Source organism: Sus scrofa, chromosome 5 (assembly GCF_054392235.1).
Source record: "Sus scrofa isolate SSC_HxYL_T2T_F1_AM1 chromosome 5, Sscrofa_HxYL_maternal_Yorkshire_Landrace_v2.0, whole genome shotgun sequence".
Taxonomy (NCBI): Eukaryota; Metazoa; Chordata; class Mammalia; order Artiodactyla; family Suidae; genus Sus; species Sus scrofa.
The window spans coordinates 55,650,310-55,664,253 of NC_139387.1; the positions used below are offsets into that span (position 1 = coordinate 55,650,310).

Below are 13,944 nucleotides of genomic sequence, written 5' to 3' on the forward strand. Positions count from 1 at the left end.
TTTACAGATGCCAGATTTTCTCAAAGATTCAATATGAATCTTCCCTGCAATAATTATAACTAACAGAGTGAGAGTTTACTGGGCGCCAGCACAGGCTTTATGTGAATGACCTCATTTAGTCCTCATGAAAACTCTATTATTAGTAGCATTCCACAAGTGGAAAAATTGAGGCACAGAAAAAGTTAAGTAATTAGGTGAAGCTTGCAAAGCCATTGAATCTGGCGATGTCGCTCCAGAGTCTATGAGCTTCACCGCTGCATTAGAAGGTCTCCGTACAAACTTGATGACCTTAAGTTAAAACAAAGGAACAACCATGACATATTCTGTTCATAAGTTTGCAAAATGCTCTGACTTACACATTTACTTTTTTTACCTCTGTAGGGAAGGTGGGTGAGGTTCAGATATTAATGTGAGGTTTAGAGATAAAGGTGATTTGCCCAAGGTTCTAGATCTCCTAGATAAAGGAGCTAGACCTGGAAACAAGATCTTTCAATGAACTTGGAACTCATGACTTAGAAAGATTCAGAATAAGTTCTAAGGGTCATTTCTATCCAGAAATATGTGGAAGTTAGGGGAAATATCCTGTAAATAGGTAAAAGCAGTTTTAGGGAGTTCTGCTGTGGCTCAGCAGTAATGAACCTGACTATTATTACCCATGAGGTTGCGGGTTTGATCCCTGGCCTCGCTCAGTGGGTCAGGGATCTGGCATTGCCATGAGCTGTGGTGTAGGTCGAAGATACGGCTTGGATCCCACGTTGCTGTTGTATAGGCCAGCAGCTATGGCTCCAATTCAACCCCTAGCCTGGGAGCTTCCATATGCCTCAGGTGCAGCCCTAAAAAAAAAAAAGAACAAAAAAAAGACAAAATGTGGTTTTAGTAAATGAGTTTCAACACATCTATGACACAGACCCTGTACAGCCACTGTGAAATCTATCTCTGATTCTTTTATACCTAACAATTGAGTTTATCTAGGTATCCGTTTTCTGTTCTCCTCATCCTCTCTCCCTATGTATATATGCGTGTGTGTATAAAACATACCAGCATATCCATTTTTTTATTGCCACAGTAAGTTTACATAACATCTAATATATTATTTTTAATTTAAGTTAAACAAAAACATGGAGGATTTATATATTCATTCCATTTATTCAAAAAGAATTCATAGGCCTGGGGATACAGGAAGACTTTCCAAAGTAATACAGGGGACAGACAAGTGTTAGGAAGCCAATCAACTTCCAGGTTCTCTACTTTCATTTAAATCTTTCCCAAGCCTTGCCTGCAGGAAAACAATCCCAGGAGCGAGCATCTTGCTGGTTCTCTCTTCCCATCTCCCTTTTCACCACAGTCCTTCTCTCACGCTGCAAAAGAAAAGCTTTTCTTCCACTCACTCCAAATTGCCCAGCAAGCCACCAGAGCATAAAGAAATGGACAGTGCAGATGATTGTGTCAGTAAAACCTTTTCAAATGAAGTCACCATAAACCCGATATCCGGCTCCTCTTTGTCTTATTGCTGCTTCTTTCTCACTCAGTGTGGCGTGTGTAGAAACAGGAAGTTTTGCTTTGTGTTTGGATGGTCTGGATTCAGACTATGTGAAAGATCGAGAAAGCGGGAGCAATGACAACTTTTGTTGAAAAGTCTTCACCTCTTCTGTCCCCTGACACTGGTCTATGAATCAACCCAACTGGCGAGGGACAGTGACAAAGGCAGGCCAGGTGGCTGACACATGCACTGTTCTGTGCCTTATCACTCCATATAAAAATTAGAGTATTTGAGGTTTATAACAGAATTCGAATTGACAGAAATCACAGATACCCAAGGCTTGCTCTTGGCCTTTTCACCTCAAGAAAGCCTGATGGCCTCTCTCACCCCTTATGCATCATACTTGGAATCTTCTCAAAGAGGAGGTGGTGATAAGTGCCCTGTTTACAGTCCTAGAGCAACAGGGACGTATCAGAGAGAAGTTAATATTTGCATTTTCTTGAATACAGAGTACATTCACAGGAAAACCGTTTTCATTAACTTTTTCCCAAAAGATTACTATATTCCAAAACACCTAATTTTCCTTTGCCGTATATCTTTTGCTCCTTACCAATCATCAACCACTTATCATTTTCTCCTATTTGCCATGTACTTATTCAAATTAGTTTATCTTAATGGGAGTATGGTGTGGATTCTACTGTACATAGTGAACAATCATGAATAAAACGTAATGCATCTACCTTGGTCATGGCCTAAGGTCTTTTTTTTTTCCTGTCTATTTCCTCAAAGTAGATTAACTTCCACTCTTAAAAGCGGAACAGCTACATTTGGTGGAAAACAAAATGTTCTCTAAAACAATCCAGGATATAGTCTGGATTTTAAAAAACAAGCTTCATTTAGTTTGGATTAATTTCTCCCTTTCAGAAGCTGATCTGTGGTTCTATTTCTGTAAAATGCAAAAGTGTAAGCTTAGTAAGTTTCCAAACATGAAATGAAATTTCTGTAATCTTTCTAACTAGAATCTTCAGGAGTCTGTTTCTCTGTCCCAGCCTGAGCCACAGCCATAGCAATATCAGATCAGAGCGGCATCTGTGACCTATGCCTCGGGTTGCGGCAATGCAGTATCCTAGGCCATTTATTGAGGTCAGGGATTGTACTTGTGTCCTCATGGATACTAGTTGGGTTCATTACCACTGAGCCATGACGGGAACTCTTGGTCAGTCTTTTTAGGGTATGTCAGGATGATCCGAGTGTAGAGACTTGCCACAGCAGTGTTCTATGTATGAAGGGAAAGGAAGAGCACCAGTAAGGGCCCAGGGAAGTCCAGGAAGGGAGAGAAAGCAGGAGCTCCAGAACGCGCAGAAGCCCACACACCAGGCTCAGGACTCTGCACCTTGTCTTCAAGCCCAGTGGTTTCAAAGTGGGTGTGTGCACTCAGGATGCACAATAGAGACCCCTGGAGTGTCAGAAGCATTGATTATATTTATATTTTCTCTAACATGTTTCAAAGTGGGTGTGCACTCAGGAACCCCTGGAGTGTCAGAAGCATCAATTATATTTATGTTTTCTCTAACATGTAGGGAAAAATGAAATTGTACTTACAGAAACTCAACATGGGTTGATGTGGGCACCCTCTAGTCATTCTTGTTGTGTGGTCCACTGTCTCCAGCCCTGAGCGGTGAGTGCCTTGAGGGGTGGGAAGGGTCTCTTGCGCAGCCTCCAGCCTTCGCCCTCTTTTAGCAGATTGTGTTTGCAGCAATTTATATGAGCCTGGTTAAGGAGTTTTGCAGATTATGTCAGCTAGTGTTAACTGATAATCCTTGCAAAAGGAACAACTAGCTTTAAAAGATTTCTGTAAACAGAACAAAACAGACACAAACAAAATTCAAAGCATACATCATCAAAAAGTCTACAAATAACAAATGAGAGGGTGTAGAGAAAAGGGAACCCTCCTACGCTATTGGTGGGAATGTAAATTGGTTCAGCCACTATGGAAAACAATATGGAGCTGCCTTAAAAAACTGAAAATAGGGCTACTGTGTGATCCAGCAATTCCATTCCTGGGCATATATGCAGAAGAGATGAAAACTCTAATTTAAAAAGATACGTGTACCCCAGTGTTCACAGCAGCATTTTTACAGTAGCCAAGACATGGAAAAAACCCAAGTGCCCATTAACAGATGATTAAGGAAGATGTGGTACACACATGCACTCAAATAGAATATTACTCAGCCAGAAAAATAATGAAATATTGCCATTTGTAGCAACATGGATGGACCTAGAGAATACCATACTAAGTGAAGTAAGTCAAACAAAGACGAGTTTTATATGATATCATATGTGGAATCTAAAAAAGAATATTAAGCATTGGAGTTCCCATCATGACGCAGTGGTTAATGAATCCAACTAGGAACCATGAGGTTGCGGGTTCAATCCTTGCCCTTGCTCAGTGGGTTAAGGATCTGGCATTGTGGTGAGCTATGGGGTAGGTTGCAGATGTGGCTCGGATCCTGAGTTGCTGTGGCTCTGCTATAGGCCGGTGGCTACAGCTCCGATTAGACCCCTAGCCTGGGAATCTCCTTATGCCACGGGAGTGGCCCTAGAAAAGGCAAAAAGACCAAAAAAAAAGAAAAAAGTATATATATAAATCAATGTATTTACAAACCAGAGACAGACTCACAGACATAGAATACAACCTATGGTTACCAAAGGGTAAAGGGGAGGGGGAAAGATAAATTAGGAGTATGGGGAAGTTCTAGTCGTGGCTCAGGGGGTTACAAACCCAACTAGTATCCCTGAGGACGTGGGTTTGATCCCTGGCCTTGCTCAGTGGGTTAAGGATCTTGCATTACTGTGAGCTGTGGTGTTAGGTTGCAGACATGCCTTGGATCTGGTGTTGCTGTGGCTGTGGTGTAGGCCGCCAGCTGTAGCTCCAATTTGACCCCTAGCCTGGGAACCTCCATATGTCTCAGGACCGGCCCTAAAAAGCAAAATAAAAAATTAAAAAAAAAGGAAACAAAAAAGAAAGGAAAGAAAGAGAATAAAACTTATATCTATCTACTGTCATTAATGATTACTTAGCCCTTCTGTATATTTTGCCTTTAGCCAAGCATGGTAGAAGAAAACAACCATAATTAGGAATATATGTTAAAATGCAAATTACTTCATAGTCATCTCATCTTTTTTATTCCTATTTTTGTGTATGACTTGTGTATTAGGTTATTTTCATAAATACCTATATATACATATGTTAGGCTTGCATGCTGTTTTGGTTAACATATAACCAGCTGCCCCCAAAACTTTGGAGTAATTTTATTTATTTTATTTTATTTTTTATTTTTTATTTTTTTGTCTTTTTGCCTTTTCTAGGGCCGCTCCAGTGGCACATGGAGGTTCCCAGGCTAGGGGTCTAATTGGAGCTGTAGCCACCACCCTATGCCAGAGCCACAGCAACGCCAGATCCGAGCCGCATCTGTGACCCACACCACAGGTCATGGCAATGCCGGATCCTTAACCCACTGAGCAAGGCCAGGGATCAAACCTGCAGCCTCATGGTTCCTAGTCGGATTTGTTAACCACTGAGCCACAATGGGAACTCCTGTAGTAATTTTAAAGCAATGTATTATTACCTCTCATGAACTAGATTATCTGGGCTCATCAGGGTAGTTTTTATTTATTTATTTATTTATTTATTATTATTTTTTTAAAGCTGCATGTGCAAGTTTCCAGGCCAGGGATCAAACATGCACTACGGCATCCACCTGAGTCACAGCAGTGACAGCACGGGATCCTTAACCTGCTGAGCCACCTGGGAATTCCAGCAGAGTAGCTCTAACCTGCAGTTTCACTGAGTCATCTGAAAGCTCGTCAGGGCTGGATGCTCCAGATGACAGCTCACACTGCTGGGACTGTTGACTGGTGAGCCTGCACATGGCCTCTTCCTCACTGGGGCTTCTTACAGCCTGGAGGCTGGCTTTTAAGTGGTGGAGTCCCAAGAGTCTTCCAAAAGTAAGGGAGCATGAGCTGCCAGGCCAGTTAAAGTGTAGGGCTTGAATTGGAAGAGCTTAACTTTTGCATTTCTGCCATATTCTGTTGCCCAAAATAGTCACTGCTTCCCCCTGCTTCCCTCAAATTCAAAAGTTCTCTGGTGGCCTAGCAGTTAAGGATCTGGTGTTGTCATTGCTGTGGCTCAGGTCTCTGCTGAGGTGTAGGTTCAATCCCTGGCCCTGGAACTTCCACATGCTGCGAGCATGGCATTAAAAAAAAAAAAAGCCAAGATCCATCCATAGAGTGGCCTCTGAGGACATTTTTAGTCTTTTATATTTGTCAACCTTGGCAGTTAAGACTCCAAAGTAGGAGTTCCTGTCGTGGCTCAGCAGTTAATGAAACCGACTGGTGCCTATGAGGATGCAGTTTCCATCCCTGGCCTCACTCATTGGGTTAAGGATCCGGCATTGCCATGAGCTGTGGTGTAGTTCGCACAGATTTGGCACAGATCCTGAGTTGCTGTGGCTGTGGTATAAGCTGGCAGCTGCAGCTCCAGTTTGACCCCTCGCTTGGGAACCACCATAGGCTGTGGGTTCAGCCCTAAAAAGACAGGAAAAAAAAAAAAAAGAAAGAAAGAAAGAAACAAGATTCTGAAGTATATTAAATACATACTTTATATATGTTTATTTATTTATTTTTGGTTTTTAGTGCCGCATCTGTGGCATATGGAAGTTCCTAGGCTAAGGGTCGAATTAGAGCTGCAGCTACCAGCCTACACCACAGCCACAGCAATGCAGGATCCAAGCCTCATCTGCGACCTACACCACAGCTTAGAGCAATACTGGATCCTTAACTCACTGAGCGAGGCCAGGGATAGAATCTGCTTCCTCGTGGATTCTAGTTGGGTTTGTAACCCGCTGAGCCACAACAGGAACTCCCTAAATACGTACCTTTTAAAAATTAGAGAGCCACAATCCAACAGAAAAATCTCAGTTGTGTGCCTGGAGTTGGGAAGGCGGGATTGCTTAGGTGAAGAATAGACACAATTTCCCATCACTTAAATCAGAGTGACAGTCAGATAATTACAATAAAGCATGACAGTTATTTTGTAGTGGAAAGAATTCTATAGAAATAAATAGCAGTGGAAAAAAAAAAAAGAAAGAAAGAAAGGAATAGCAGAGCGATCCATGTAGCCTACCTAGTCTTCCCAAGGAAGTGCTATTAAATAATTTGAGGAAGGAAGGATGAGAGAGGCTCTGGGCAGTAGCAGGGGAGTGTTGGAGGCAGGTGGCCAGCTGTGAGAAGGCCTGATGTCAAAAAGCATTGAACTAAGTTACATGTGTGGCCGTAGAGCGGAAGAGGTGAAGGGTGAGCCAAAGAGCCAGGGACAAGTGGGGGAGCTTGCTATAAGATTTTGTCACAAGGATGGTGTAGACCCTGAAGATTTTTCAGCCAAGAAGAGAGATGTTCAGATTTGCATTTTGAGACAGTTTTTCTGGTTGCCACGCTAAGAATGGCTTAATGGGAAGCAAGGCTGGAGGCAGAGGCTACTTGGAAGTGATTTGGTATCAGAAACAGTAATGTGGCTGGAGAAATGGCAACTGTCAGGATATTTGGAGCTAGAATGTAGATGCTGATGATCCCTTGTTGTGTCTGGAGACGACCATTAAACTGCACAGAGTAGGGGGTCAGTAACTTACAGGCCAAATTCACTCTGTTCTATTTTTGTTAATACAATTTTATTTATTTATTCATTCTTTTTTTTTGTCTTTTTAGGGTTGCACCCACGGCATATGGAAGTTCCCAGGCTAGGGGTAGAATTCCAGAGCTGCGGGCCTATGCCACAGCCACAGCAACGTAGGATCCAAGCTGCATCTGCGACCTATACCACAGTTTAGGACAACGCTGCATCCCAGACCCACTGAGGGAGGCCTGGCCAGGAATCAAACCTTGGGTCCTACAGGATGCTAGTCAGATGCGCTCCTGCTGAGCCACGATGGGAACTCCTCATTACATGTTTACTTCTAATCCAGACCTCATTTGAGCCACAGACATGCATCTCTCTAACAGCCAGTCTCAGATGCACCTCAGAGCTCAGTGTGCCCCCAGCCAGACTCCTGTACACTCTCTCAAACCACGTCATCTTTCAGTGTTCCATTTTTCTTGGTGAATGTCGCTAACCATGAAAGCAGCCAGAATCCAGGGAGCCCTTCTAGGTCCCCCTGTCTCCCTTGTTTCTTCTCATATCTGGTCTAAAGATTGAGGAGTTCCCACTGTGGCTCAGTGGGTTAAGAATCAGACATAGTGTCCATGAGGATGCAGGTTCAATCCCTGGCCGTGCTCAGTGGGTTAAGTATCTGGCGTGGCCGAAAATTACAGCAGAGGTGGCAGATGTGGCTCAGATCTGGTGTTGCTGTGGCTGGTGTTAGGCCAGCAGCTGCAGCTCCAGTTCTCCCCTAGCTCAGGAACTTCCATATGCTGCAGGTGCAGCCCTAAAGAAAAAAAAAACAAAATGCTGAGATCTGGCTGCTTCTCTCCATCTGTATCGCCTACCGTCTGCCAAGTCCTGCCTAAAAGCATCATCTCCTACGTAGGTTCACTTGATAGCTTCCTTCTACTGCACCCAGGCCCTCCACTAATCTTCACATTGCAACCGGAGAGCACTTCAAGCTTGTCAACTCCCCACCCCCATTCCCTCCCAGATCCTAATCTTTTGACAGTTTTTCTCCTTCGGATTCCTCAGGCCTTTTCAGTGTGTTTTTACATTGTTTCATTGTTTTTTTGAGTTAGTGGCTAACATAGAAATGCAAAATAATTCTTGTCAATAGACTTGCAAATCAATTCCAAAGGCCCAGGGTTCTACAGACTTCTCTAATCCGAAAAAGCCAGTTTCACATCTATTAGCAAATTCCGTTCACTCTTCCTGACCTGGTAAAGTGTTCTTTGAAACAGTTTTAACATCTGCCTGGTAACTTCTTTAAATGAGCTAGATAAACTACAGGTTCATTTTATTTGTATATAACATCCAATGCTTTTACATTTTGGGAAAAATTAACCTTTAATTCTCTCCCTAAGGCACTACCTAGTTGGCTCTTTGTCTATGCTCCCAGGTCGGCTATGCACAGAACACCTTCCAGCCGTTGCTTTCTTTTGGGACTTGTAAGATGTCCTTTCTGCCTGGGACTCAATTTCATCCTGGACATTCTTCATTCTTTCTTCCTGTAGTAATGTTTTTATCCTCCAGATCTTTGCTCAAGGATTCCTTGCTGGACTTTCCAGACCTTTCTGAATCAGTTACATTCCATTATTAGAGGCTCTCAAAACACAGGTGGCATTAGCTACATTTGCAATTTTACATGTGTGGGATTAGGTAACACTTATTAACACAAATGGTATTTTTTCTATTTGGCTGGAGGCAATGCATAATAATGGGATGGAGGTGTGCTCAACTTGCATAGCCAGCACCTAGCCCAGTGCCTGCACAAATGTTACATACATAATGAATGTTTTAGATGGATTTTTTGAGTTCTGCTCAGAAGAGAGAAGAGAGGTGGGCTGAAAAAAAATACATATTTAAGAGTCATCAGCATATAGGTGTAACTGTGAAAATGCACATGAAGCAAAACCACTGGGTTGAACAAAATGAAGGCTACTAGGAAACTTGTTTAGGTGGAATATTTGGACAAAAGTCAAATCATAGTCACTTGAAAGGGAAGGAAAAGTTAATACAAATGGCACTTTCAGAGTTTGGCTCTGGAGGGGAGGAAAGGTGAGGGTGACCCTGTAGCAATTCTTTAATAGCACCATTCTTGTATTGCATATGCTTTCTTGGCTGAACAGGGGGGATTTACAGGTCACACTTAAAATGGCGAGAAAATTGCAGATGTATAGTGTCTATCTTTAAAACAGGCTTTGAATGAATAGTATGGTGTAGACATTTAAACCAACCTTCTGAATGCAAATAAATTGCTTATAACTCTTCAGCTAAGGGTTCTTAGTTTGGGGCTTGGGTCAGGAGTTGAAAACTGGCAGCTTTTGAGTTTACTTCTTTTTTTTTTTGCTTTGCAACCACCCTCGGCAGGTGGAGACTGCCAGGCTAGGGGTCTAATCGAAGCTACCGCTGCCGGCCTATATCACAGCCACAGCAATGCCAGATCCGAGCCACATCTGCGACCCACACCACAGCTCATGGCAACACCGGATCCTTACCCCACTGAGCAAGGTCAGGGATCGAACCCGCAACCTCATCATTCCTAGTCGGATTCGTTTCCTCTGCACCATGACAGAACTCTAAGTTTACTTAATCTGTATTTTTTTCCCCATTTTTCATTTGATTTTAAATTTCTTAAAAGAAAAACAAAACCAAAAAAACCCCCCAAAACTGGTCTCCAGTGACATGTGACCCGCCTGGTCTGCAGGGTCTTGGAGCTTGGGACCCCACCCTAGCATAAGGGGCTTTTCTTTGCCTAGTATGAAGGGGAGAGAGGAAGGGAGAAGTGAATGCTGTTTTCTGAGAGAGAAGATTAGAGCTATATTGTCTTTAAAGCTGTATGAATGAAATCAATTAAAAAACCAGACAGGATTTAACTGCTTTGACCCCAAATAAACAGCCCTCCCCCCTTACCAAGATCAAATCAGCACTAGTCACCACTTCCTATTTACCAAATATTAATGTTGGTAAATAAAGATGCTTCCTATTAATTAGGAAGTCTCATAATGTAGGCTGACATCGTTCCAGGAGCACCCAGCAGCCACTACAGTCCTTTTCCCTTTCAAATGTCACACTTTCCCAGCTTTCTTTCTAAAAGTCGCTATCACAGGCCTACATCAGAAAACTGTCCAAGCCGCCCGATTGGAAGCTCTTGGTCTACTTTGCCTGAAAGCAATGAATGGGTGGGTGCGTGGGTCTCAGTGATATCGAGGTCTTCGGGCAGAAACGGCACCTTAGGAGATGTGAGCCTAGCAGCATTGTTAACACCCCGAGTTACAAGTCCAACTTGGGTAGGTGTCAGAAAGAAATCTAAAACCCGGATTCACGTTCTCCTTCAGTTTGCGCGTGGGGATTGGTGGCCAACAGACGCCCAGGCACAACTGCCAATCCCGGTTGCAAACTCTCTGGGCCAGAGGGTGGAGGGGAGCAGAAATTGCCTTTCCAGGGTTCGTAGAAGGAATATCTGCCCTAATGTAGATTAATTTCCCCGAGGTTGCCTTCCCTGGGGCGGAGGGGCGTTCCCGGGCCCACCCAAGGGTTGTTTGGTAAATAAAGATGCTGGCGGAGTACCTGCCTCGGGAAAGGCGCTCCTGAATGTTCTGGCCCTGGGCTTGGGGTTTCTTGAGTGAAGGACCAAGTGACCTGGAGGTTGAAGGTTCTCGCCCCAGGGATGCTGGAAGGACTGCCCTTTACCCTGCGCCTGGCCCTGGCTGGGGGCCCCTGGCGGTGGCGGCCGGCTCCGAGCGGTCGATGCGCTGGGGTTTGGCCGCGCCGCGGGCTTTCGCGTTCAGCCGGGCGCTGCGTGCCGCCGCGGCTCTCCGCAGCCGCGCGCTCGGAGAGCCTTTCCATGGCCAGCCCGCGCCCTGTCGCCTCCGCCGCCGCGGCAGTCTTCGCCCGCCAGGTACCCAAACCCCAGGCGTTCGAGGGGGTGGGGGTGGAGGTGGGGGTAGGGCGGATTGTAGCTTGGGTCTCGGAAGCCCACGGGCCTGGCCCGGCGCGCTGCTGCTGTGTGCCGCACCATCCTGCTTCGCTTTGCACCACCTTTCTGTTCTTCATCTGGGCGTCTCCTCTTTCCCGAGCCCTGCCCGAAACCTAGAGTCCCAGCCTGCGAACTCTTCCTTGGAGAGGTCCCCACCAGCCAGGTCTAAAGCCCCGCCGGTGACCCGCTGCGCAGCGTGGACAGCCACCGCGAACGTGAGGGTCGCCATGGAAGCCGCTTTGGTGGAGGCGGCAGGGGAAGCGGAATTTCTGGGCTGCCAGAACTGACAGCCACATCCTACGTGATTTCGCCGCCCCCAAATATTTTGACCGCAGCCTCCTGCCTCCTTGATCCCTTTCTTCCTCCCTCCCCTAGTGATGTAGCAGATTAGGCTTCTTCTTCTTCCTTTTTTTTTTTTTTTAAGTCTGCATCTGTTCCAGTTTAATCCCGATTTCATTGTGTCCTTAACGATCTTTATAATTTACCCCCTGGTTCCATGAGATTTTGTCCTTAACGTGAGGGGTTTGGGGTCATTGCGCCTGTATCAGAGGACCCTGCCCGTGAAGAAAATGGTTCACTCTGGTCCCCATCCCTTTTCCAGGCTTGCCATTGTGCGCCCGTGATCGACAAGACCACGAGGTTGAGCGCGCCCAGGAGATTTTCTGTAAATGACTTAAAGCTCTAGTCCAGACTATTTTCTCGGATAAAAGGGAGACAATTACCTTCTTGTTCTTTGTTCGCGAACCCTGGCTTGTAGGGCGAACCTGGAATTTAACCAGTCAGCCCGAAGCCAGCGGTGGAGGACAAAAACAGCCACCACCTCCGGCAGGGCAGAAAGAGAAGGGCAGCCCTCGCAGGGAGCTCTCCTTTAGGGCTCGTGCCTGGGTGTTTGATCCTCCTTTTCCTGTTTGCTTGGGGACCGGAGCGGAGCGAAGGGTGTGATGGTGAGTGATATTATTACCCCAGACCCCAGCTACCCGCCTAGTTTTACTTAATGGATTTAATTTTTCTTTAAGGACTGCAATAACGGATGCTCCGCAGAATATACGGAAGAAGGAGGATCAAAAGAGGTGGTGGACACTTTTAAGGTAAGTTATTTGCCAGAGGCTAAGTGAACCAGCGATTCAATTGAATACAGCCATTTCTTGAGATTGGGGGCAGTTTTCTCTGCATGTGTTTATACAGTAATTTAGATAAGCTGCCATGCATTTTAAATTCCATTTTTTCCGGAAGCGGGGGTGGAATGTCATTTGGGGAGAAGGTAGTACAGTCATAGCTAAAATTACCTGGCAGCTAAGCTAATTGCTTATTTCATTTCATGAACCAGAATTTTTCTTGGTGAATAATCAGTTCTTGAATTCCAACTAAGAGGTTTATCTGATTATATAATACGGGTAACCCTTCCCCTCTATTTGTGGAAAAAGTTAAACTCATGTATTTATTCTTTAAGCAGCTGCTAACATTTTAAATAGTAAAAAGAAAAAAACTGTTGTCTTTCCTTATCGCTGAATCATGGGGTTTATATTTTAAATAATCTCATGTTTTGCAGAGGAATAGTGAGGAGCAAAAGCAAGAGACTCTTGTAAAGTGCTTTAAAAAATTATAAAAACGTAAATATAAGGTGTATTATTATTTTCTCTGTAATTCATTGTCTCCATCTCCCCCCACCCCCAAACCAGGGAGGTTTTTGCTTTTCCTTTCCACTGCCTTCTGCTCTTCTGCTGCCTGTTTCAGTCACTGTCAATTGTCATCCATAGCACTGAGTGTCCTAATGACCTCACATCCTGGCAGGGTTCAGAGAGGGAGTGCAGCTTGACTCATCAATTTCATACACACCCAGCTCTTCCTATGTGTGAAGCATTGGAAATCCAAAGATGAATTTAATATAAGACCTCTGGTCTCAGTATTTTTTGAAAACCAAAATATAAAAGAATATAAGTTTCCTCACTAAAATAAATTTGAAAATTTTATTTGTTCATGTTATTCCTTGTCCTTGAAAAACACTGTCTTCTATAACCCTTTAGTCAATCTACTCTGCTAGACTAGGAAGGCTAAACTCTAATACATTTTAGGGACTTAGATGTTGAGATACAGGTCTTTGAAAGAATGAGATAAAAGGGACTCCTGGCTAAGTGTCATAGTAAATTCCTCAAAGGGTGTAGACAAATAGAAATTTTCCTTAAAGGCCTTTATACTTTTATACATCAAAGAATTGTTTGCAAAGTAAAAAGTTAATTCATCATGTAAATAACCTTCTCTTAGTTTATTTAGATTTCTATAGGTTAGGTGTTGGAGAATATTGATTATACTCATGTATTTGCATATCAAAACATGCATGGTAAAGGTAGTTGAATTCATAGCACAAGTGCGATGGGGCAAATGAAAAATGAAATTGATAACTGGGGGGAGAAAAGTGGTGAATTCTTATAGGACCGTCTTAGCTTTGGACATGTTCTGTCTCCCTGATCAACCCCATTTATAACTTTAAAATTGTCTTTTGCATCTTTCCTGGGTAGTTTTCATATTGCACCCTCCCCTATCTTGATATAGTCATTTTAAAGTGAGGAAATGGTTTTCCAACAGAATCCAGTAATGAGATGCCTTATTACTGGGAAATCCTTCAGCATCTTTCTGTGGACTCCAGAGCCCTCTTCAAGGAGGTCAGCTATCTTTCCATTTCTTCCCATGCCCCCTGCCTCCAGAGAAGGATGCTCCGAAGCCCATATTCTATTTAATTTTTAAAAGCGTCTCTAAATGATAATAAACATAGCATCCATGGCTTTCCAA

The 13,944-nt window shown here is 44.0% G+C and overlaps 1 protein-coding gene across 6 annotated transcripts in view; it reads left to right on the plus strand.

Annotated features, from left to right (window-relative positions):
* BCAT1 (branched chain amino acid transaminase 1) overlaps nt 1–13,944 on the plus strand; it is a 111,149-nt gene that overhangs the window by 20,846 nt on the left and 76,359 nt on the right. For 3 of the 6 annotated variants that reach the window (XM_021092208.2, XM_084956550.1, XM_084956552.1), the window contains exons 1-2: nt 10,758–11,079; nt 12,174–12,245. In XM_021092208.2, coding sequence (XP_020947867.2) covers nt 10,849–11,079; nt 12,174–12,245 — 303 coding nt within the window. In that variant the 5' untranslated portion in view covers nt 10,758–10,848. Of the gene's footprint in view, nt 1–10,757; nt 12,102–12,173; nt 12,246–13,944 lie in introns of those variants that run through there. The other 3 variants (XM_021092209.2, XM_084956551.1, XM_021092210.2) reach the window with 2 other exon arrangements.